General features: G+C 45.5%; 1 protein-coding gene across 4 annotated transcripts in view; it reads right to left on the bottom strand.

Moving 5' to 3' along the window:
* CGNL1 (cingulin like 1) overlaps positions 1-25,811 on the bottom strand; it is a 153,339-nt gene that overhangs the window by 22,025 nt on the left and 105,503 nt on the right. For all 4 annotated transcript variants that reach the window (XM_036843360.1, XM_036843361.1, XM_036843362.1 and 1 more), the window contains 4 exons: positions 11,141-11,347; positions 10,110-10,214; positions 4,691-4,843; positions 3,339-3,509 (listed from right to left, as the gene is read on the bottom strand). In XM_036843360.1, coding sequence (XP_036699255.1) covers positions 3,339-3,509; positions 4,691-4,843; positions 10,110-10,214; positions 11,141-11,347 — 636 coding nt within the window. The remainder of the gene's footprint in view (positions 1-3,338; positions 3,510-4,690; positions 4,844-10,109; positions 10,215-11,140; positions 11,348-25,811) is intronic.

Genomic DNA, 25,811 nt, shown 5'->3' on the forward strand with positions numbered 1-25,811 from the left:
GTAAAAAGAAGCCGCTTTTCCAGCTACAGAGAGCAACCCATTGGGTTATAAATTCAATTCAGTAGGTATTGGCCAGAGTCAAATATAACAGAAAAAAGTATCAGAGTAGTACAAGCAAATATTGTTTTGTGAAACTTTTCTACTAGATATTCATATATTTGTATGGATGCATGTATTACTGGGTTACGAGGCAAGATGCCTTTCTTACTGTAGGTCGTGGCCGAAGATACCCGAAAGCCCTTGAACTAAGTAAGCGCCTCCCAGAGTGTAATCTATCACCCACCCTCCTCTCAACAGAGGTTTAAAGCTGGGGGAAGATAAAAGCTAAAATCATGACCCCAAAGCAACCTGCAGGCACAAAATCTATTAATATAAACATGTAAATTAAGTGAAAACCACTACTCTCTAGAAGAATATGTTATCAGTTGTCATAATTTACAGTGTTTTGTTCCTCCACAAGGTGGCACTGAACTAATAGCTTTGAAGGAAGTGCAACCGACAGCTTGATTCACAAGGGGTTGTCTGTGTTTTCCACGCCTCTGGAATCTCCCCAAGGGAACTAGGCAACTCAGCACACAGAAGGTACTCCTTAAACATCTCTGTGGACTGATTCGGTGAAGCCTGAGGCTGTCTGTTTTGTTCTCAACTTCCTTCCCTCCTGGAGGTGGTATAGGGTAGCAGGTGAAAGCACAGTCATAGGAATAGAATACACCAAGGGTTAATTTCCTTCAGGGAGTATATGATAGCACGTGGTGAACTTCATTAAAAGAGTACCAGCCTTTGGGGGTGATCTTCACGGAAAAGTTGGGAAAGCCTCAAAGATACTCTTTTTGGGGACCCAATAGGTTAGGCTACTTTAGGAAGCCCAGAGGGAAGACTAGGAACTGTGTTCCTCTCCTGGAGGCTGATAGGAACACCTGAAATTTCTATGAAAACAGCAGTCTTAAAGAAGACATCTCCAGATAAAGACCCCAGTCTGGTTTTGGTGGTGACTGAGTGAAAGCACAAAGTGAAAATCATCCCATGGAAAAAAGGATGACGAGACATTCTTTGGATACAGAGGTACTCCAGAGCATGGAAAAAAATCTCTCCAAAAAAAAAAGTCTTCAAAAAAAATTCTCTGTGCTTCAGTTTCCTGATTTGCAATATTGGGATAAATATAAAACCTACCTTAAAAAGCTGTCATGAGACTCAAATGAGATAATACCCCCAAAAGAACATGGGTTTTAGAGTCAGAAAGACTGACAGGTAATGGTACAGCTCACCCTTCCTTCCCCAATGCCCAGCACATTCCTACCTTCCGACGCCCAGTAGATCCCTCCTAATATCTAGCAAGGGCTCTATCATACCAAGAGTATTCAATAAGGATATGCACAAGAGAATAGTACAGTGTCTGGAATCATGAGTAAGTAAATAACTTCTGAACCTACGAGTGCTACCTTTAAGTAGTTAAAGCTGCTCTTTGCTAAGTGGGATTTAAAAAATAAATTGAACGGTGAACTCTAAGTCTTAATTCTCTAACGACGACCTTCATCAGAACTTTTCTAGCTCTATGCCAAAAGCAAAATAGGTAAAATGCCTATTTCTCTCAAAGCAAAGGAGGCAGTACTACAGCACTTAGGGTGGATGGACCCTTGCAGCTTTTTTATTTACAGAGAGCTTTAACTCAGCTCACCCAAAATGTGGTGGAGGGTGGTGAACAGAGTTGAGCTTGAGTTTCTCAAGGATCCCAAGTGACCTTGGCTTATTAATTCATTTTTGTTTTAAACGACTCCATGACTTCACCATCCTGACTTAGGGTGGCGTCTGACTGCAGTTTCCTTCTAGACTGATGAGGTGTCTGCAGATGGAAATAGTGTCTCACAGGGCTAGACCACTGAGAACATCTAGGAAGTGCCCTCTCTGTTTTCATCATAAGGAATCCTTTTTGGAATTACTGCCCTTTTACAAACAACACTGGTCTCTATCTGGCCTTAACTAATCTCTCTGGATCTCAGTTTCCTTGTCTAACTAGAGGGTCTCTAAGTTTCCTTCCTACCCGAAGATTCTAGCAGAGTAATAATTATACAAAAACCAAGGGAAAGCACTTTACAGGGGTCACCGTGACACTGATTTTCTGAAATCAAAACAGCATACCACGTGTTTGTTTGCATTCTGGCAAATATCAGAATCCTCCCACCCAATTGCTGTAGAAATGATTCTGCTTCAGTGCCAGAGAACTGTGCTGTCGATAGGCTAATTTCAGTTCTTACTAGGAGTCCTGTATCCCTAAGACCCTAAACCAGAGGGGATCTGTTACCAGGGTCCTTTCAGAAGTATTCTAGAAGCCTGTAATAAATATCCATTGTTCTTTCACACAGTTTCAGCGCTGACTCATGGGCGACCTTCCTTTGATCATCAAAGATAATAAAAGTTTGTTTTTTAAAGAAAAATTTGTTTTCCTGTGGAATCTTAGTGCTCTTGGCACTGCTTATGAAAAAAAAGCAAGCTTTAGGATTAAAAAAAAACACAAAAAACTAATATCAGTGTCCAGAATATATAGACCCTCTGCCATATAGTCTCACATGTTACCTCATTTAATTATTAAATCATTATTACTTTGTATGCTTTTAAAGAGGGAGAAACAGATGCTCAGAAAATCGGGGTAACTTGCTCAAGGTCATCCAGCTGGCAAGAGACAGAGCAGAAATCAGCTTACACTGTACTTGCATTTTAGAGCCTTCAGCTTTCCATTAAAATAATCAAAAACATTCCCTTTATTATACACAGTTCTTCAGAAGTCCAGACTGAAGGGAGCTAACATTTGGGTTACTTTGCTCTATTATTCTTAAATATAAAACCAAGAATATGTTTTAATAATTTCAGTACTCATAAATTCCTGAAGATTTCTGTGTCTCCATTATAGTTGTTCTGAAACTCTTACCCACCACTCCCACGGCAATGAAAGTCTATATATATAATTTTAAACGAATGGCAAAAAAAAAAAAAAATTAGTTATTATAATCCCTGTTCTAAGATTAAATTAAAACAATGATACATATAAATCATTTAGACACAGCTGGGCACACTACTGGTGCTCTACCAGTGGCAGCTAAACTTTTTAGGCAGATCTTGGATTAATCACGAAAATGGTCAAACTGAAGCTGTGTCCATTTAACCTCAGAGGCCCTGGGTCCTCTGTGTCTTAGAATGCCATCTGCCCCAAAGAAACCATCCCGAGAATCAAGCACAAACGTTGTCTTAAGAATCTACCCCAAGCCTCTCCTAGGAGTTTCAAAGCAGTCTTGAAGGATATTCTGAACACGGGTAAACCAGGAATTGCTCTGGCCAGGCATTACCTCATCCTGCATTTTCATGGCAGTCAGACGGGACTTTTCTGCCTCTAGAGTTTTCTCCTTCAACTGCCTCTGCATTTCTGCAAGTTCCCTGCGATTTTTCTCCTTGTATTCATCCAGCTGGTTCTGGAGCTCCAGCGTTGATGTGCGGGACACCTCAACAATGTCAGCCATCTGGAAGAAGTGACACGGGTGAGAGCCCACCCTGTGATGCTTCATCTGGGGCCAGGGAGCTAGGTTTGCACCCCAGCTCAACACGTCTCGTCTGCTTTCTTCTGTGGCACCCCACCCCGAAGACTGCAAAGCACCTGGTCGTGATCTGCCCAGGATTAGTCTCCTGGAACTTGGAAGTAGCATGGAGGTGTGAACAAGCACATCCTCTGGAGCTAGATCCATGGTCCTGGGTCACATCCTCACTCTGTCACTTACCAGCTACATGGCTGGGGCATTACCTACTCTCTCTGGGCCTCTGCAGTGTACTAGTTAAAAATACTGAAACCATAACCTTTACCTTGCAGGGCTGTTGTCAAGATTAAAACAATACATAGAGACAGAATTCTAGTTAGATACAAAATAGCTGGTAAATGACTGGCGCATAGTAGGTGTCAAAAAAAACGGCAGATACTCAGGATGGTTCCATCAGCTCTGTGCCTTTTCCCTTCTGGGTGTTTTAGGGCAGAGGTGAGCAGAGGAGCAGCAACTACTGGGCTTTAAAACTGCCTTTCAGGGCTTCCCGGGTAGCACAGTGGGTGAGAGTCTGCCTGCCAATGCAGAGGACGCGGGTTCGAGCCCTGGTCTGGGAAGATCCCACATGCCGCGGAGCAACTGGGTCCGTGAGCCACGACTGCTGAGCCTGCGCATCTGGAGCCTGTGCTCCGCAACAAGAGAGGCCACGATAATGAGAGGCCCGCGCACCGCGATGAAGAGTGGCCCCTGCTCGCCGCAACTAGAGAAAGCCCTCGCACAGAGACGAAGACCCAACACAGCCAAAAATAAATAAATAAATTAATTAATTTAAAAAAAAAAACCAAAACTGCCTTTCATACTCCTGCACAAGAAAGATAGGTGCAAGTGCACAGATTACGCACAAAGGCAGAGGTTCTGATTCAGTTAACATCTGTGAAGTCTCCCCTGACGTGCCAGGCTTCTTTGGGCAGCTGTTGAGAGGAGCTGGGCCCAGGATCCAGAGGGCACTTTCTAAACCAGTTCCCCTGTGACTGGGGTTATCAACAAGGCCGAAGAGCTGCTTCCCGGGATCTGCAAATCCCTGACATATTTGTGCTGAGACATACTGCAGGGCTCCTCAGCCCTATCGGGCCCTTACGGGGGGCTGGGTCCCACGCCCTCTCCCTCACCTCCTTCTGCAGTTTCTCAATGGTCTTGTCAAGGTGCCATCGCTCATTCTCCATCTCATTCTTCAGCCTCCTTAACTGCTCCTTCTGTTCGGTCTCGTCTTTTAGCTTCTCAGACAACTGCTTCTGCTCCTGGGTGGCCTGACTCAGATTTCTCTGCAGATGGCGGGGAAAGGACAGTGCTATCACCTACCTCCCAGGTCAGCCACAGAAACAGGTGGCGGAGGGAGTTTCACAGCCACGCCACAAAGCGATCAGACCTGCTACATCAGTGATGAGGAAAAGGATCAAAATGAAGCCATCACAGAGACACAAGGACATCGTCAGCTCTGCAAGTCAGGGACCAAGATGCAAAGTTGATTTAACCAAAGACCTACACAGGAATGAAGGGCAGACGAAGGATGCATTACAGAAATACAGAAAACGGCCAAGGCTGCTGCAGGTGGTGATTCAGGAGAGTGTCCAAAAACCTGACAGAACTCATGCTTGAAAACTGAGGTACAGTTATACATCAGACAAACTTAAACCCATGTGGCAATTGACATCCTGTGATATATAGCATTGCACCTAATGTTTGAGCATTTTCTCTGCTATGCAGATGATTCTCACAATTAAAATAGCTAAAAATGAATCTATAAGAAAAAAGAACATTATCCCACGGGCCAAGAGTCCACTTGGGTAAGGGGAGTTATAATCAACAGAATCCACGGGTTGGACTCACACATAGAAGGAAAGGAATTTGGCAATCCACAAGCTGATGAACCTGATGGACAGAAGGTATTAAATGGAAGAAACACTAGTCAGGAAAAGTACAAACGAGTGGTTATTTAGTGAATCAGCACCAAATACTAGTACTTCTTATAAAATGTACCATCTTGGGTGCGATGTTTCCCCTGGGTTCCTCTGAGGCTCTCATCTCACAACATTATACAGACTGATGTCCTTTACGTAAAAATCATGCAACTCTAAAAAGAAAAAAAAGAAAATCCTAGAATATCTTAGGAAGATTATAGTGGCTTCTTTAAACGGCTGAGTGTTAAGGCCTTTGGCATAAGGATATCATGAAGGGGCACAGCTCAGAATGGGGGAGCATGACCCAAACAGGAGCTAGATCATAAGAAAAATGTTATCAGGCACTGAGGGCTGAATGTGGGTTAGTACAAGTACTGCTTAGGACCTCCTCAGTCTTGTGTCCCTGCAGAGGCTGTATAAGGACAATGGTTATATTTGTACAGTGCTTAACAGTTTACAAGCTGCTGTCACGTGCAGTAACTCAGGCATTTTGAAAACACTCACAAAGCACTTCAGGCACTCCTGGTTTGCAAAGCTTTGGAACAGCTCTGCTGGCCAGCCACATGGCCTGGGGCCAAAAAGCCACCTGTGGAGGGCTGCGCTCAAAGAAACAGCCAGCACAGCCGGGCTGCTGAAGTTGATTGCTGCAGGGAACCAATGTCAACAAAAGCAGTTGGGGAAAGAGGGTGGTAAAAGAAAGGTAATCGGGAGTTCAGTGGGGGGCAATTAGCAGGAGCGAGTCCCACCATGGTCCAGCTGGACACACACCAGAGGGAGGGTCAAACCACCCCCCCCCGCCCCGGGACCTGTGTCTGTGGTTGATTTAGTGGTGTTGGGGGCAAAAAGCAGCACACAAGGTAAGGTAAGCAAGGTATGGTTGGTTCCTTCATGTGGGAGAAAACTCTCAGGAACATGTATCTCAAAATGTCAATTCTTGAACAAAAACAAATACAGAAGGACATCAACACCTTCCCATAGAACCGCCGGGATCCAGCTCAACCCCTGCCCCTACAGATCCCCTAGCCTCTCTTCTTCTTCCTTCTGGATCCCAATCCCAGGGGCCCCAGGCCAGCAGACAAGCCAGCCTCGGCTCCATTCAACCTCCACGTGGTGAGCGCACTTGTTTCACCCTTGGCTCGGGGAGGGCTCCCCTACCACCCCCCGACACCGGCTCTGCTCTCCTGTGTCACTGGAGACACCCCAGACTCCCCCACTCTGAGCCTGGGGCCTGGTCAACACCCCCTGTCCCAGCATACACATTTGCCTAGAATAGTAATTTTGCTAAATTATTTTTAAAACATTTCTTGCATGCTTGCCTCTACTGCAGGGTAGTAAGATCTGTAAAGGCAAGAAATAGATTTTCTATCTCAGTATGTCTCACAGTCCAGACTCACTATTAGGCATATGATAAAAACTCAGTGGTTGAGAATTAACACCTATCCCCAAAAGTGATCTAAAGATTTCTTATATCAGAATCACCGGGCAAGGGTGGTGGACTGCTTACATAAAATGCAAAATCTAGCCTGTTCTGATGAAATCACAATTTTTCTTAGAGTGGAGCCCACGCATTTGCATTTGAAAGTTACTCAGATAATTCTAACATACTCTAAAGTTTAGAAATGCTGTTTAAACAATGCTCTGCCTCTTCAGTGATTCAAGAAATATGTTCCAGTATGTCCATGCTGAGAAAATATGTCCCAAATTCACACGAAAAGCAGCCAACTTGGCAACTTTGCATTTAGGAGTTAGGTGTGAAATGCTCTATAGCTACAGTGACTGTATTTCCAAGACCAGCCAGACAAGGCCATTGACCAACACTGGGACAAAAATTTGAGGAAAATTTATCAGGTCGGAGAATCCAAAACACAAGGTTGCTGGACGTATAGTGAGTGCCCTTGAGCTTGGGGACCATTATCTCGGTGGATGCAGAGCCTTTCACTATACAGCTGAGCAAGGTCCCGATTAGTCCGTATTAACGATAACCAAGTGGCAGGTGAGCCGAAGCGCTTAAAGGAACGAGAGGCTTGATCAGAAGGAAGTCAGTCTCCTCAGAGCCCGTGCCACACATTAGCCGTGGACCGGGACAAGCATGGCGGCTTTCTTCTTCTCTGGTCTCAATACACAGAAGCCCACTAGGGTGGGAGGTGCAGGCATACAGAGTATATATCATTATCCCTCCCTGAAGGAAAGAACTATAGCTTCCCCATCTGCAGAAGCCATTTCTCAAGGGAATCAGAGATGTCTTTGCCATGAAGGCAGTTCAAGTAGATCTACACAGCGGCACAATCCTCAACCAAGTGGTAGGGCTGAAGCAAACCAAGAATGGCATCCCCTTTAAGAACCTCTGCCACTGTCTGACTGAGTCATAATAAATCAGACCTAAGTTCACATGGTCTTCAGCTACTATGTAAAGAAATACATTTATCATCCACGAAGATGCAACAGATTGCTAAAGGCACAAAGATTTTGAAATGTAAAATGCTTATGTCGGGGGAAAAAAACTGCTACTCTCTCCTCTTACTCTAAGGGTTAAGCTCCCTTTCGGTTGCCAGCTTTGGGAGAAGCATGCAGGAAAAGTTATCGAACTAAAGGAATGACTATCTGGTTCCCAAACTGAGAAAAAGCAAAGTATTTTTGAGTGATGGTGCACTTTTCATAGCACTACTTTTTTTGTTTTGTTTTTTGTTTGAAGATATTTTTTGATGTGGACCATTTTTAAAGTCTTTATTGAATTTGTTACAACATTGCTTCTGTTCTATGTTTTGGTTTTTTGACTGCAAGGCATGTGGGATCTTAGCTCCCCGAATGGGGATCAAACCCACACCCCCTGCATTGGAAGGCGAAGTCTTAACCACTGGACCGCCAGGGAAGTCCCTCATAGCACTGCTTTTGAGACCAGATAATTGAGATAATGATGGTGAGACTGTTGGACCCTCTTAAAATTCTTGCTGGATTATGTTGCCAGTGGCTAGCACAGCCCCGCGCTGCACGAAGCACCCTCCCCATCTCAGCACCACTGGGAAAACAGGCCTGAACAAAAAGTAACAGGTCAGGGATAATTTCCAAGGCAGGGATGGTGAGCCAGAGGTGGGGGCAGGTGGGGATTACATTAAGATCTTTAGACCTTGAGGCCATCATCTGTTGTCTCCGCTGAATTAGCTCTGAGTTGCAGATTCACAGCTGGTGAACCACTTCCTTCTGTGTGAAACTTTCTGGTTTGACCAAAAGATGATAAAGACAGAGCCTGTAATAGCTGCACCCAGTGCCTGGTGTGGACGTGACACAAAGGCGCACACTTTTGCCCCTGTAGAGTACAAATGTTTTTCCTCTCTTTCTGTGCCCAACTAGCTCGGAGATTTACACCCTGCACTTTGGCTGCTGGGTTGCAGCCATCACAAGCCTTAAACAGCAGCACAGTGAAACTGCCATCCACACAGAATCAACCAAACAAGAGTTAATAACAAAGACCTAGATTTAAAGAAAGAAAGAAAAAGAAATCCAAAGCAAGGACAGTCAGACACCAAAATGAGGAAAAGACAGGGCTTTACTGCATGCAAAAACAAGGTCTCTGTCCAAAGCAAGAGAGAAGGTGCAGATTTGGGGGTGAGAGCTCCTGAGTCGTGGCTGACCTGAGTGAACCCTAGTACAAGCAGGTTCCCCTCCTCTAGCCCCAAGGAGCTGAAGCTGTATATGAAAGGAAAGCTGTAATTAGGCATTTTAAAATATGAATCCTGAGCTAGCCCCTGACGCTTTTCATGTGCCCCTCCCCAACCTATCCTTACAGACAAGCAAGTCCCAAGGGAAAACTTTTAACAGCCTCTAAGACAACTGCTCAGAAGCACTGGCTTTTACCTCCTCGCAAGCTCGCCTGAGGGATGCTTGATGCTGCTGGTTCTTTAAAACCCCAGAGCAGGTAGAAGGAAGGACACACCTGCATCACGCTGAGGTCACTGTGCAAAGTCTATTTAGGACCTCAGTGCAGACTTTTTTTTTTTTAAAGAATGTACTTCAGGCTTTCTAACCTTCAAATGGGAAAACCTAATTTTCCAGGAACCTACCTATTTTGAACAGAGATAGCTATCTAGTTTCAAGGAAATGACTTCCTCCTGCTCCTTTTAATAGCCATCTTGGAGGACTGCACTCTGAGAAGTCTACTGGCCCAGAGGAGAAAGGAAATTGGCTTCTGCCACAGAGCCGACTCTACACTGCCTTGGGGACCAATTCTGGCGGCCTTCCTCACACAATTCATATTTTATCTTTGGAAAGCTGTCAGGCTCTGTAATGTCTAGAGCAGGATTTCTCAACCTTGGCACTACTGACATTTGGGTACCTCACTGCTATGGGGACCGTCCTGTGCATTGCAGGGTGTTTAGCACCATCCCTGGTCTCCACCCACTACATGCCAGTAGCATCTCCCCAATTGTGACAACCAAGCATCTCTAGACATTGCCTAATGTCCCCCAGTTAAGAACCACTGGTCTAGACAGATAGTCTGAAGTCCAGGACGGTCATTATTATGAAAGGAGCTGCCTGGAAGGACAGGACCAATGGCGATCTGTACCTGTCCCTCCGAGTTTGCTTCTCGAGCTTCCTCTGTGGGGGATTAAAGACAACAGCCTTCAGTGTTTACCTGAGCATCTTCCAGCTCCCTCTCCAGGGCCCTTCTGGCTGACGCTGCTTCTTTTTCTTCCTTTCTTGCATGCACAAGGGCCTCCTCTAATTGCCGAGTTTCTCCCTGCAATGAAACACGGGGTCAGCGTACACTCAGATGTGTGCTATGCCTAGGAAGCTGACTTGGTGGCATGAAAGGCATGCAGGGGACATCCACAGACACAGCCAGCAGAGGCTGCAGCCACAGTGCACCTGCCATGGGCCCACGACAGCACACAGCAGCCGTACAGATGTGTGTGCCTGTCTGCAGCTCCCTAACTTAACCCGAGGTCAACATCCACTTCAATCACCTGAGATGATTTTTGGGAAAATACAAATATCCACCCTTAGCACCGGAGCTTCGGAAACAACAGGTATTGAATGGACTCAAGCACACAGTTTCAGAAAAGCTTTTCAGGTGATTCTGATGGATGACCATTTGGGGAACCTCTGTGAGCATACACCCCCCCCTTGACATTTCTCCTGTCCCTTTTGACTGTCAGCTGCCCTTTCTCACAGCCGTCAGGACGTGTCTCTTGCTAACAGCCTCCCACTTCTAGAGATCTGGCAAAGCAGATAATTGGTTTGTTAAGACTTGCGTGACTTCAGAAACCGTCAACCAACTGTTAAAAAAAGAATAGACAGTCACGAGTGAGAACGGGCCCGACGGTAGTGGTAAGACGGCCTTTTTGGGTGTCCGGAGGCCTCTGCTCAGCGTCGAAAGGTTGAGCGCGTCTGATGTCTGGGCAAACGGGGACTCCTGTGCCTGTACCTGTGCTTCCCACCCTGACTCCGTCAGCCCCGTTCCAGGCAGCTCTAGATGCCCATCTCTCATTAGTGCCACGCAGAGAGGAACAAAAGCGATGGGTTACAGAGAGGAGATGATCACGCTTGCCTTGACCTTTCCTACTCCATTATGATAATAAATCCCTTTCTGCTTCTCCAGTCGCTCACACAGGAAAGAAGGATCCGGCACTGCCCAGCCTGGGGTCGGGGTCCAGCGAGCCTCACCTGGTACTTCTTGAGCATTTCCTTCGCTTTGGCCTCGTCACCCTGCAGGTCAGCAACCTGCCTCTGAAGCCGAGCGGCAGTGCGCTCCAGCTCTTGGATGCTTCCCCGCAGCTTCTCGTTCTCTTCCTGCAGAGCCTTAGCGCGCATCTCAGCCCCGACCTGGGTTTGCTCTGCGGTGCTGCTCCGACTGGCCAGGACCTCGATGTTCTGTTAAAGACACGGAACAGGTGAGCATGGGAACCAGGGTCAAGGCGCAGCTGCCAACTTCGTGGATGGCTGGCATTTATTAAAACCCACTACGTGCCGGGCACCGTGCTAAGGCAAGGATCGGCACACGACAGCCTGTTATTAAAAATAAAGTGTTACTGGAACACTGCCACGCCCATTCGGGGGCACACTGTCCACAGCCACTTTCGTGCTACAAAAGCTGTGTCAGGACTTGTGGCCAAAGCCTAAAACATTTGCTATCTGGCTCCTTACAGAAAAGTTTTGCCGACCCTTGCCTGTGTCAAGTCCTTGACATGAAATTTCAACCTTTTAACAACTCTAGGAGGTAGATACTATTCTTATCACCATTTTAAAGACAAAGAAACTGGCACTTGGGTAGACTGAAGAACTCGTCCAAGTTCAGGTGGGAGAAAATGCATTCGGGCAGACCGAATCCAGAACCTGTTCTTATAACCACTGATGAGTTCGCTTTCCTGACCCCTCACCACGTGCAGGGCCTCTTAGTAGAAGCTCTTGATGAAGGTCAATTTCTGCTTATAGGGTTTTTTTTTAAATGTCTAACACAAAATGGAAATTAAAAAATTTGCTTAAATTATGGTACAGTTCACGGTGCAAACTCTAGGTACTACCATCTGAAAATGAGCGTGTGCTGCACACAATCCGTAACAGAAAGGAATGGCAACAATTACAGGATGACTATTGTTTTTTTTTTTTTTTTTGAATATTTAAGACATGTTTATTTCCATATCTTAATTTCCCACTGTAATACATTGCTTCTCCACTTAATATATGAATTTCGTATATATACTGCCTTACTTTGGTCAACTATATAACTATACTTCAGACTGTAGACCTCACTAGAACCTTAAAAATCTAAACACAAATTCTACCTCTAACTGCCAAGACTTTGGGGATTAAAATAACTGATAGACCAAGGATGACTATTGTTAATTCCAGATGTCACGTAGGCGTTTTATTTTTTGGCTCAGCATCTTAAAAGTGATGGTAAGTGGCCTTGTCCAGAATTCCACCTCTCCCAGCAGACCTCTCATCTTCTATTTCTCCACTACTACAAAGATGCCAAAACCAGTAAACCCAGTGCTCACAAAACAGTGCTGCAGATGCCTTCAAGGAAAGGAAGGCCCAGGGAAGGCAAGATTTGGCTTCGAAGGCTATGTCACAGCCCACTTGGGAGAGCTATCTGCCGAAATCACTTGCTTGCATAGCCTTTCAGAAAGATCTTTAAATCCTGTAATAGTACAGGAAGCTGTATTATCCTGAACTTAACCAATTTGAGAGTTTCAGAAACCAGAGCATCTTTTCACAACCCAAATGTTCCATTTACTTCTAACCATCTGGGAAAGCTCATCAGAGTCAAGCTACTGAGTCAGAACAAGGTTGGCGGGCATTGCTAGGAGAACACTATGGTGCCCAACAGCTGGGATTTCTCTATTACTATTTGGACATATCATCTTCTACCGAAACTAGCAAGATGACTGAGGAGAAATAAAGTGTGGTTGAAAACCTGAGGAGGGATCTAAAGAATCCAGTAACTGGTCAGACCAGGGAAAGCAAGAGAAAAGTCCAGATTGTCCATTCCTGCCCTAACTTTCCCATTAAGAGATAAGAAACTACAAAGCTACAGTTATCAAGTGGTACTCAAATAAGGATACACACGTAGTTCAATGGCATAGAACTGGGCGTCTAAAAATAAACCCAATATTTACAGTCAATTGATTCTCAACAAGGGAGCCAAGATAATTCAAGGGGGAAAAGAAGAGTCTTCAACAAAATGGTGCTGGGACTACTGGATATCCAAATGCAAAAGAATGAAATTAGATCCTTTCCTTACACCACACACAAAAATTAACTCAAAATGGATCATAGACCTAAATGTAAGATCTACAACTATAAATCTCTTCTAAAAGAAAATACTGGAGCAAATATCGTGAGCTTGAGTTACGCAAGGCTTCTTAGATACAATACCAAAAGCATAAGTGACAAAAGAAAAAACAGATAAATTAGATTTCATCAAAATCAAAAACTTCTGTGCTAATGATACCAACGAGAAGGTGAAAAGACAACCCAAAGAATGAGAGAAAGTATTTACAAATCATATATCTCATAAAGGACCCATATCTAGAATATATAAAGAATTCTTCAACTCAATAATAAAAAGATAACCCAGTTTTTTTTTTAATGGGCAAAGGATCTGAATAGACATCTTTCAAAGAAGATATACAAAAGTCCAACAAGCACATGAGAAGATGCTCAACGTCATTAGTTATTAGGGAAATGCAAATCAAAACCATAACAAGCCACTTCACACCCACTAGGACGGCTATAATCAAAAAGACAGATAATAGTTAGTGTTGGGGAGGATGTAGAGAAATCAGAACCCTCACACACCGCTGGTGAGAATGCAAAATGGTGCAGCCACTTTGGAAAACATTTTGAAAGTTCCTCAAAAGTTTAAACAGAGTTATCATAAGACCCAGGAATTCCACTCCTAAGTATGTACCTCAGAGAAATGAAAACATATGGCCACACAAAAACTTGTGCAAAAACTCCACAGCAGTATTATTCAAGGTAGCCAAAAAGTGGAAACAACCCAAATGCTCATCAACTGGTGAACGGGTAAACAAAACGTGGTCTGTCCATACAAGGGACTATTATTTGGCCCTAAAAAGGAATGAAGTACTGATACATGCTACAACATGGGTGAAGCTTGAAAACATTATGCTAAGTGAAAGAAGTCATTCATAAAAGGCCACATACTGACATTTATATAAAATGTCTACAATAGGCACGTATATAGAGATGGAAAATAGATTCGTGGTTGCGTAGGGCTGAGGGGAATGAGAAGATTGGGAGATGACAGCTAAAGGGTACAGGGTTTGGGATTAAAATATACACACTACTATATACAAAACAGATAACCAACAAGGACCTACTGTATAGCACAGGGAACTATACCCAATCTCTCTTGACAACCTATAATGGAAAAGAATCTGAAAAAGAATATAACTGAATCACTTTGCTGTATACCTGAAACTAACACAACATTGTAAATCAACTATTTCAACAAAAATTTTTAAAAAGTCATGATGTGATACATAAAAAGTTAAACAGTATAAAGTGTATGATCCTGTTTTGTAAATAAACATTGAGATATATATATATATAATTTGTAAAAAAAAAAGAGTACAGGGTTTCTTTTTGAGGTGATGAAAATGTTCTAAAATTAACTGTAGCGATGGTTGCAGAACTCTGTGAACATACTAAAAACCATTGGTTTTGCACTTTAAATAGTTGAATTGTATGTTAAGTATCTCAATACAGTTGAGTTTTAAAAGAGGAAAAAAGGACAAAGGAAACCCAGAGGCTGAGGCGGACAGAGGGGATGGAGGAGCTGAGGTCCACCGAGGTACTGGTGAGAACAAGAGACTAAAGACATTTGCCTAAATCTTCTGGTAAAGCGAAGAACACTTCCACGTGCAGTCAGTGATCTTTCATTCACCCAGAAATCTCAGGAAGAGCAAGGATACTGAAAACCAGATCTGGTTTAAACTGGATTGGGGCCTACCTGGCACCCTGACATGCTAGATAAAGGACCCTGTGCTGTGTTTTGATGTTTAGAACTTGGTATTTTCTCTGTTTGGAAGTTGCAGGGCACATTCTGAGTCCATCTGTCTTAGGAGGATGGACCAGGCAGCTTATCACTCAGCTGCTAGTGGCAGGGTCTGCTCCAATCCCAGCTCTCAATCTCACAGGCTGAGTGTGACTCTACGGGAGCTTGTATGTGTTGAGACACTTAGTCCTGTTTTGACTATTTGTAAAACGATAATACGTTTTGCTCTATGTCTTCACAGTGTGGTAAACCACATTACGTTTACAAATAAATTTAACTTAAGCCTCCATTGGCAAACCTTTTCAGAGCGGCGCCCCTGTTCCTGTCCCCACCCCACCCCACGCCCCCAGTCCACTATTTCATGTAAAGCCCATAGGATAACCTTGCTCTTCCTGAAACCGTTCCTAATTCACTTGCAGCAGTGCTGGAACCTAAAAGAATAAAAATCATATCCCTTTGTTCAAAGCAAGTTCTTCTCCATGACTTGTCAGCACAGAAAACTGGTCTAGCGGGACTCCAAAAGCTCTTCCAACTCTGAACTTTGAACTATGCACCACCTTTTCCAAATGCTTAAGTTTGTATCTCATGACTGTGGCAAAGGCAGGAGAACTCTAGGAGGACCAGAGCTGGTAAAGATCTACTCTGACAGGTCACTGGGGACAAACGCTGCTGACCTCACTTAATTAATTGCTGGTACTTCATTTCTGTGATGTTTTGATCTTAAGTGTTGTACGTCACAGCAAGACTAGGGAGGGTGTCCCATCATACATAAAAACCAAAGAGCACACAGTTCTTAACGATTCATTTAGCCAGATCACACCCTCTATGTAATATCTATTTGTAAAAAAGATCACATGGATGTGTCTTTTAATATCTTACCTATTATTCATTCGTACAAGCAGTCAGAAATAGTTAACAAAAATCAATTTCAAATTCCACTCCAAAAGGTCGGAAACACTACCCTAGGTCATCACCACAAAGACAAAAGTAGCAGATGTGCTACGTTCTCTTGTTTTTCAAGATTGGACCATCCCTTAAAATTGCCCTGAGATCATTTCTTCACCTGTATGTACTTTGTTACACAGGAAACTGGTAACAGTGGCTGGCTGTGAAGAAGGGAATTGGGGCTATGGAAAGAAGCAGAGAGAGCTATTCCATTGCAAGCCCTCTTGTGAGGATTTAAATGGTGAACTATGAAATTCAAGAAGTATTAAAAATGTTTAAATAAATATACATTTTTGTGGAAAAGACTGACTACCAATGGGCACAGGCACTTGGAGGACAACCATCTCCCCAACCCAGTTCTCACCTCCTCCGGGCTCCAGAAACCCTTCCCCAGCACATTCACGGATACCTCTGGGCCACGAAAGATAGCAGAGCGGGAGCCGGGGAGCAGCTGTACAAACAGAGCAGAGCACCAACTCTCCCACGCTGGTTTACATAGTTAAGAAATTCCTTTTCACCACATATAGCTGGGAGAGTGGAAAAGGCCCAGATGGCCCGGGACGTGCACTTACATGAGTGCTTCTCCAAATTTTCCACCCAAGCAACCTTAAAGGCAGAGAAGTCCAATGCGGGGTGGTGAGAGACACCCAAGCGACCGCAAAGAACTGCTTCCAAGGCTTGGGTTTCTCCATCAAAAATGCATGCACGCTTTGCAGTCGACACTTATAACTTTCATTCCACCCCATGTCTCTTTTTATATCCAAATACTGTCCTTGGTCTTCCAGGAAGATGGGCCATTTCTACCCTGTAGCTTTGGCAAGCACTCTCCTCCCCACACACACCCAGCACACGTACACATTATCTCAGCCTGGATAAAAGACATAAATCACCTCAAGAATGGAATTCTCAGTTTTAATTCTAAAAATGTGCATCTAGGAGTGTAGAGGAAGGGGCAGAGGGTGTGGCAGTTCGTCCACCAGATTAGACTCAGATCCAGGCTGTGCCTCTTTCTGGGCCCTTTCACTGGGCCTGGCCTCAGAGAGCCTTAGTTTCCGCATTTGTAAAAGAGGGAAGAAGTTACCTACCCACACCACTGTAAATATCTAGTTAAACGAGGCAATGACTCTCGTGGCTGATACTGCTATTAATGACCAAGCCAACGAAACCCACGCGTATTTCTCACAAGGTCAGGACTTTGCCCAGCTTACCTACTACGGTTCTAAATCCTCAAACCTGGCTTTAGACTATAACTTGCCCATTTTTACCAGCTCAATATCAAGCCTAGATTTCTCAAAAGAGAGAAACAAGATCTTTAACAGTCTTTCCAGGGCAACTGTACTGTCCAAATTACATGACCCCTTATTTTAAGGGCAAGTCGCGTTTCTTGGTTGGCTAATTCATTAAAAATTCAGCCTCATTTCCCAATCAAGGATGGTCTGGCAAACTGATGGCAACTAAGAAAATTCTTCCAAAACAGACAAACAGCATGTTTCAACGTGCTGAATTGCTGAATTCCCACTACTTCTGAAATAGTTGACTTTTTAACCATATGCTCCAATTACTGATATAAAAGGGGGGTTGGAGGAGGAATACATAATTGTTATCACAAAAGAAAAAGCAAAACCCCAGTCTTTGCCTGGTACCACCATTCATTGCAAATAATGACTTGCTTACAAGCTGGCACATTTTCACTCGTTAACGCCCACACTTAGAAATGTTCACACTGTCGCCTGGGGCCAGGGGAAACTTTTATCCATGACAAACACAAAACTCCCCAACAGCGCCACAAATGGCCACGTCTAGGTGTTTTTCCTCACCCAAAGGTACTGATGCACTTCCCCAGAGCACAGAGCAGACACCTCGGACAGGCTCACTCCTGACGGATGCAAAGTAACCGCACAGGACGAGGCCCTCCTGGCTTGTCCTAATGCAGACCCACCGCATAAGACATATCAGGCTTTACTAATTAACAGGGCCTCTTCTCACAGCCAGTTTTTGCTTCTTTTCTGTCTCGCTTTTTTGCTGAATGAGGGAAAACAGCTGAGGCGTGGAGGCCAGGAGGCCAGAGAATGGAATGCTGGCTCGCTGGTTCCATGTCACCAGCTACTCCCACCCTCCAGCGAGTGAGGCTGCAGGAGCTCAGCTGACGGGTGCCCGAAGGGTCCCCGACGCCAGGTCATCTGCTGGGAGGTCACCACCTTTCCACAGCACGGCTGCGGACATCTCTTTCTTGCCCACAGTGCGGACCGGGGTCACGAATGATGAGTCCCTTTCTCACTCTGAATGTATGGAGAACCAGGTCCCCTGTATTACGGTTTCAGCTAACCCCTGACTTGAGCAACAGTAAACTATGGAGGAAAAGAAATAGCATCTATTTTAGTCATAAACTGCTCTTTCCCTAGTTACCTACGAATTTCACTGGCATGAGGCCTCTGAGCCAGGACTTCTCACATTTTAATGAGCACAGGATTCACCTGGGGATCTCTTAAATGCTCATTCTGACTCAGGAAGGACAAAGGCCGGGCCTCTGTATTTCTAACAAGCTCCCAGGTGGTACCAGCGACGCTGGTCTGTGGGTCCCACTGTGAGGAGTGAGGTCCAGACTGAGGAGAGGCTGCTCCGACCTCAGGGCCCTCCCGCAGACGTTCACAGCTCAGGTCCCCACTCTCCAAGTCCTTTATGCTTCCTGACATGACTCCAGTTCCTGGGATGGGGTGTCAGGCAGCTTGGGTGCCACCGCAGGCTGTGCAGTCAGCTCACACTGTGATCTATGCAAACCCGTGACCCCTCTGAACTCAATTCACATCCTTCAAGAAAACGTAATAGGTATTACTTGCTCTAAATGGGTCAGAAACCGCCACCACCCCCAGAGAGATACGAGAGCTTCAAAAAGCTGAGATCCCTGCAATAATGTAAAGTAATGGGTTTCTCCTTCCTCGTTTTTGACCGCCTACTTACCATTTTTTGGTGAAAGTGGGGTTGAGCCATTGAAAAACATCATTTTAAAATCCCTACTCTAAGAGCTACATCAGGGTTTCCAAAAATTCTCTCACTGTATTTCCCAAATGCCAACACCATTTTTTCCCAACATATCTGTAGTTCAGAACTGAACTGGTCACACAGTTATCTCATTGATAAGCTCTGTTTGTTTGTGGCAATGGAGTAGTGTGTGAGGAAGATGGGAATAGATGTGGCAAAGGAAATAGGAAAGGAGAGTCCACTCGTTACCAAAACCCTACATATTTTCGAGGAAGAGTTGATTCCAAAGTCAGAATAGTGGAAGTATTCAATTTCCTTTTGTTAGAAGATGTGGATTCTGGACTAGACTCTGCTAATAATTTACTATGTGATGACTTCAAGCAAGTCACTTAACTTCCATCTGCCCTCACTCTCCTCCTCTGTAACATGAAATGGTCAGTCTAGCTAATTTCAATGTCCCTGCCAGCTCTAAAGGCTGGGATGTCTGGGATTTAGAATGAACTTGAAGAAATTGGGCAGTATTAGGCAACCATTAAACTAAGAATTCCAGAGGTTTTACCCCTATAACATCATACTTAAACTTCATTTTCGAATGCTGTCAGCTAAACTCAGATGGTTTTTTACCAGTGTCCTTGCCATGGTATCTAGGGCTGAGGACCACATCTAAAGACCAACTTTCTGCCACGGAGCAAGGCTTTACTAGCTCATTCTCTCTCCACAGTCACCAACTTGCCAGAACTCACTGAGTTGGAAAGTTATCATGCTTAATGAAGATTTTGTTTACATCCTGTTTTTTCATTGCCATGGTGGTGATTTTCCTGCTTACAAAACCACATAAAAGATACTCCCTTTTAATCATATTCAATTATCCAGTTTTTCCTATAGTAACTTGGTGATTATATAGGCTAAAAATATCATTGGTTTCTTCACAATGTCCTTGTGAAGTAAGTCAAAACATTTCCCTTTAAATGGTTAAGAAACCAGCAAAGATTTACTCTCAGAGTGGCCTGTAATTCACACATAGGTTCAAGACAAAAACTGCTAATAAAATGACTCACGCTTGCTCACAGAATCCATTCGACAAAGGTTATTATTTAAGCCACACAACAAACCTATAGAGATACCCAACATGCGAATAAAAATACCCTGCACACAAATAGGTCAAGCCATTTCCCCAAGAGGCAACATGCTCAATAATAGTTCAGGCCTTAACATACGGTGATTCCAGTGACACGAAACACCTACAATAGGCAGAGACACAGAGAAAGGAAGTAGACTCGTGGTTGCCAGGGGAATGGGAAAGGGGGGAGTTTGGATGTAAGGGGCTTTGTTTGGGGGTGATGGACATGTTTTGGACTTGGACAGTGGTGGTGGTTGCCCAACCTTGAGAATATATAAACACCAGTGAATTGTACACTTTATAAAATGGTGCAAACAGTGCATTTTACATTATGCGACTATTATCTCTAAAAACAAAACAAAACAAGCGTTCAGGCCTTGGAGTTGGCCGACCTGAACTGGCCTCGCTTGTTTGCCTCTAAGGCTTGGTTTTCCCTATTGTTCTAATAATGAATGGAGACGTTATGCTGAGCACGTAGCAATGTTTCAGGCACACCATAAGATGACGGCAATGGATGACAGCTACATATAAGGTCATGTAGCCCAAAGTCACAAACCAGGACTTGCACCCAGCTCTCCAACTCCTGTCTCTGACCTCTGCTACTTGCTACCAGCTTCTTCTGAGTGAGGCAGCAACTTCAGGGGAGATTTCCCACAGTCAGTCAGAGAAGGGAAAAGGAAGCTCCACACTTGCCAACTGGGGGCTTCAGCTATGTCCACACACTCACCCACATTTAAACGGGGGGTGAGGGGGGGAATACACACCCTTGTACCATAAAAACAGCATTTCAAGAGTTTCTCTGAAACAGAGCCCTGGGTTACAGACTTTTACTTATGCTTCTGCCTTTACTTATTTATTTTTTTACTCCATTCCTTAAAAATCCTTACAAAAATTTCCCCAGTGTCCCTGGGTCTCATCTCAGTGTCCAGGAGGTTAAAAAAGCCTCACATCACAGCTGTGAGACACCATTTCCCTCACCATGAGGGCCCACAGTCTGTGCTGATCTTGTGACCAGCATGTAAAAGTTCTGTTTATGGAACCCGACATCCCCCCACGGTGCAGTCAGCCCTTCAAGGAGCCACTGGCTGGCAGAAAGGACACCACCCAGACAATGTCATGAGTCCAGAGCTCTGCGTCACCAGAAAAATACTGGGGGGACGGGGCAGGAAAAAAGCAGGGGTCGGACACAGAACAATTTCACAAACCATTAAAATCAGCTTGCTGTCGGCACACACACGTCCAACAGGTTGAACAGGATTTCTCAAGACAGATGATAAACAAGCAGGTCCTCCACAGCACTGCCTACTGGGGAGCTGTGGGGACGCCTCCAAGATAAACCAAGGCTCAACCTGGAAGCCAACAGGCCTTAACTGAGTCCTCAGGTCTCCGCTGTTTCCTTCTCAGAAATCTTATTTGCGAAAGCTGATCCTTCAACTTTCCCATTTTGTTGCTACCATATTTCCATAAACGCTGAAACGATCAACCCTAAGTTGCAGAAATCATTCCATTTAAAAAATTTTAAGAGAAATTCTCAGACCAAGAACTCTTAATCTCATGACCATTTCCATTAGCGCCCCTTTGCACCCCCAAATCAGACCAATTTCCATACAGAAAATTGTCAACTTTTCCTTTCGTCCCCCTGCCTCCATGGCTGCAGGAACAATGATAACAGGGGCTGGAGAAAGAAAATGTGGACTGACCTCATGTTTGGGATGGAAGAGGCTGGACCAATACTCTCACCAAGCTTTTGAGGCTGGTTCCCACCATCTCCAGGGTTCAGACATACAACAAGGGTGACCTTTATTTATTTCTTCCTTCAAAGATGTAGGCTGTTCCCTGGGACAGAATTGAGCAGACTGGTCTCTTGCAAAAGCCCATGAGCGGTCTCCAGCCCCCTCCTTGCAGGCCAGTCTGCTGGGGTCAGCGGCTAGGTCTAACTGCCAGGCAAAGGGAACAGAGCCAGAAATAGTAATGTCCTAATCCAGGGATGGTCACCCACGCACTCTGAGGTCATGTCCAAGTCACAATTTCTCAGAATCACAGTTTGGTTTTTTAAAAACCGGGGTGGTGTTACATCCATTCACTGCATGGGTCAAGAAAAATGAAGGACGATACTGCCAAGTGTCAAAACACGAGTCACTATATAAACAGCAAATGGTGTCCAAGAAGGAATTAGTATGTACCACCCAGAAGTTATAGAACATACATTGCAGATTTCCTTCTAGACAGAGGCCCTGAAGGAGGCATGGTGAGTCTTTGGCCTCCGTCCCCTTGGACTGTTTCCCAACCACAGCTGTTGGCAGGACTCTCACTCAGTCCCTCCGTTTCTGAATAAAGGGAGAAACGAACGTCACCTACCCTTTCAGAAGAGCTGGGAGAGACAGAGGGGAAGGATGGAATCACCAAGTCTGATCAAAGACCTACCCCAGGACTGCTCGACGGCCAAGTCCCATTGTTTCTTTTTTTTTTAAAAAGGCCATTTTGGGCACCTATCATTGAGGCCCCATAAATCACCATGGTGGTCACTGGTGCTTCTCCCCTCCAGGCACACGTACGATTGTGCTTGCCTGTCTCCTTGAAGTCAGGTGTGGCCTTATGACTAGCTTTGGCCAATGAAATGTGAGTGCAAGTAACATGTGTCATATCCAGGTACAAGCTCTGAGAGCCACTTAGTGTCGCCATCCGCTCCTCCCACCGCTTCATCCCGAAGAGCCAGTGGAGCTGTAACAAGGAAAGAGCGCAGCCTCCAGAGTCAGGCAGTCTTGGGTTCAAATCTAGACTCAGCCACCTACTAGCCACATGACTCCAAGCCCGTCAGTTACCCTTTACTGAGCTTCAATTTCCTCAACTTTGAAAGAGCAATTATATCACCACGCAGAGACACGGGTGGGGGGTCGGGCTCGGGGAGTTAAAGGTAGTGAAGGTAAAGTGTGCAGCGCGTGGCCAGGCAGATGGTGTGTGCTAAAGAAACAGCGGTGACTGTAGTGACCTTCGCCATTATCTTCACCCTGCTTTGGTCGCTTACCAGCTGTAGAACTAGAGCCTCTGCTTCCTGCTCTGCAAATGGGGAAGTAATGCTGTGCCCACTCTCAGGGTGGCTGCAAGGGCTCGTGTGAGAGCGTCTGTGGGAGCCGCCAGCACGATGTTGCTCAGGAAGTGAGATACCCACCATCCCCCCTACTCTAAGCCCTTTATCCTGCCTGTCCTGAGTAAGTTCTGGAGCATCAAGGGCCAGTGAAGCTGCACCCCACGCACACGGAGGGCCCAGTCCTGAGGGACTGCCCCTCCACCCTGGGTTCCAGGTTGCCCTCCACGCCCCATCTGACCAGAAGCCTACTCTCCCATCCCCAGCCAAGTCACTGGCTGCCATTTACTGGACCACAAGCACCGCTGTGCACAGGGACCCTGACTCCGGGGACTCAGCACACCAACCTGACCCCCGAGGTACCCACACCAGCCTGGGCGGATCCATCAGTTTGCGAGACCCCCTGGACAGTATTTGCAGAGATCTGGCCCATCCCTGGGGCCAGCTCTGCAGGAGTGAGGGGAGGTCCTCGCCAGGGGTCCTACCGACCTACTATTGAGGATCCAGAGAGCCAGGAGGCTGCTCCCAACCCCAGCTTTGACGGCACATTCCAGCGAGGCTCTGAGGAGTAATCCACCTCACATCTAGGGAAATCTGCCACTTGCCCCAGACCCTGGCCAAACACTAAAAGCATCCTGAACTGTGTGTCCTGAGGTGGTAGCTTAATGAAATACTATCACTGGTACTGGGACATCCCAACTGACAGTGGCCCCCACTGAAGGAACGATGGAGGTAGGACGGGCAAGTGACCCAGTTCCAGGGCAGCCCCTCACTAGCTGTTCGGCCGGAGGCAAGTCACAACCTCTCTGAGCCATCCAACGTCAGGGGAGAAGGAAATAAAATTAACTTATTAATTGTATTTAAGCACTCAGCATCAATTGTCTACACTCAATAAATACACAAGTTGAACGAGGCACAGAGCCATTCGTGAAGAGTTTGAATCCCCACAAGAGTGTTAAACATGTTCACAACGGAAACATGAGTAGTAATCACGGCCTAAAGAAAGGGTCACGAGCCCAATGGTCCATCTCTGTAATCAAGAATATGGCGCCCGCACGGCAGATAAAGGTTATTTTCTCTCTCTGGCCTATCAACGTTTCTATTTCGCCAGATAAGTTCAAACAGACCTGGATATTCATTCACTCATTCATATCTTATAAAGTGGTAGAATGTCAGCGCTGTTTGGTACACCAAGTTTCTCTGGTTCAAACCCCAATCTGAATTTCCAATATCCCTGCCCCCCATCTCTCTCCACCCTCATCATATCTTTGATAGATAAGCAGACATCCAGTCTCCACTTCCTGGGGCTGGAAACCCACTATCTCTCAAAACAAGCCTTTCCATTTTCTCTCAGCTCTCAGCCATGGAAACGTCTCCTTCACGCTGAGCTGATAACTGCATTCCTACAATGTCACTGGGACCAACCAAGAAGGGCATAGTCCTTGCTCCAAATGACAGCCTCTCAAGCACCTGACGCCCTCATACCTCCTTCACACCATCTTACCTTGTCTTTTGTTCTTTACGCTAAACTTTCAAAGGCCCTTCTTCACCCACTGGGGTGCAGTATCAAGTACTCTTTCAAAGTGTGGGGCCCCAAACCAAAACAATACTCCCGGAAGAGTCTCGCCAGCTGTCGTCTTGATTACAAAGTACCCCAGGCTCCCAAGACAAAGTCTCCCAGCAAATAAAATAGATCCCTCACAGATACATGTCTGAATTGAGACCAAAGAGGAAACCTGGTTCCTGAACTTAAGTCCACAAGCTAAAGAAAACTTTGGCCACCTCGAGATCAACACCCATTAGACCCTTCCCAGGACCCGCGCTGTGAGTGATACTGCAGGGACCAACGATGACAGTAAGGGTGTCACTGCTGGGGTCCTCCTGTTCCCATCCTTTCTTCAGCTGCCAGCCCCTTTCCACTTCTGCCCACCAGGTCACCCCCAACATCCCTCTGGCTCTCATGCATTTGGAGCTCACCCTGTTGCCTCAACCCCATTCTCTTTGCTGGTGAGTTGTACCTTAACTCTTCTGGGGAAAAAAAGATCATGCTTTTTTCCTCCCACACTTCTCTCCCATGATAGCCCATCCCATTCCAGGGCTACGCCTGGGGAACTAGACCCAATTCCCCGCTGGCACCAGGTGAGCTGCAGTTGCATCCCACAGGACAACACTCTGGGCCAGGCAGGCATAATAACATCTACTGAGTGCTCACTCTATGCCTGGCACTGTGCCCACCCCATGGGCATCTCACTTAGTTCTTAAGTTACCCCCTCCCCATCCCTCCCAAGAGAGATTCTGTTCAACCCTTTGTTTATAAGTGAGGAAAAGGAGACACTAAGCAGTTAAGTAACTTGCTTCGGTCTCAGGGCCAGTAAGCAGCAGAGCCAGGTACAATCCCAGGCATCCTGACTTGAGAGCCCAGCAGACTGACCACCGGCCAGTCAGCTCTTCACAGGCAGGGCCTGCACCTCACTCTGTGCCCCAGCCCAGCCACTGCCTGGCACACAGTACACTCACAATTCAAGTTTAGTGAATTCATTGGCTCTATATGTTTTTAAGTGTCTAAGTATATTTGAACATATCCAATGATGGTCACCAAATGCATACACTTTCCATGGCACATTTATTTGGTATTTTTTATCATCAACACACACGATTTCCACTTTGTCATGAGCTAGATCAA

Source organism: Balaenoptera musculus, chromosome 2 (genome assembly GCF_009873245.2).
Source record: "Balaenoptera musculus isolate JJ_BM4_2016_0621 chromosome 2, mBalMus1.pri.v3, whole genome shotgun sequence".
In the NCBI taxonomy this organism is placed as follows: domain Eukaryota; kingdom Metazoa; phylum Chordata; class Mammalia; order Artiodactyla; family Balaenopteridae; genus Balaenoptera; species Balaenoptera musculus.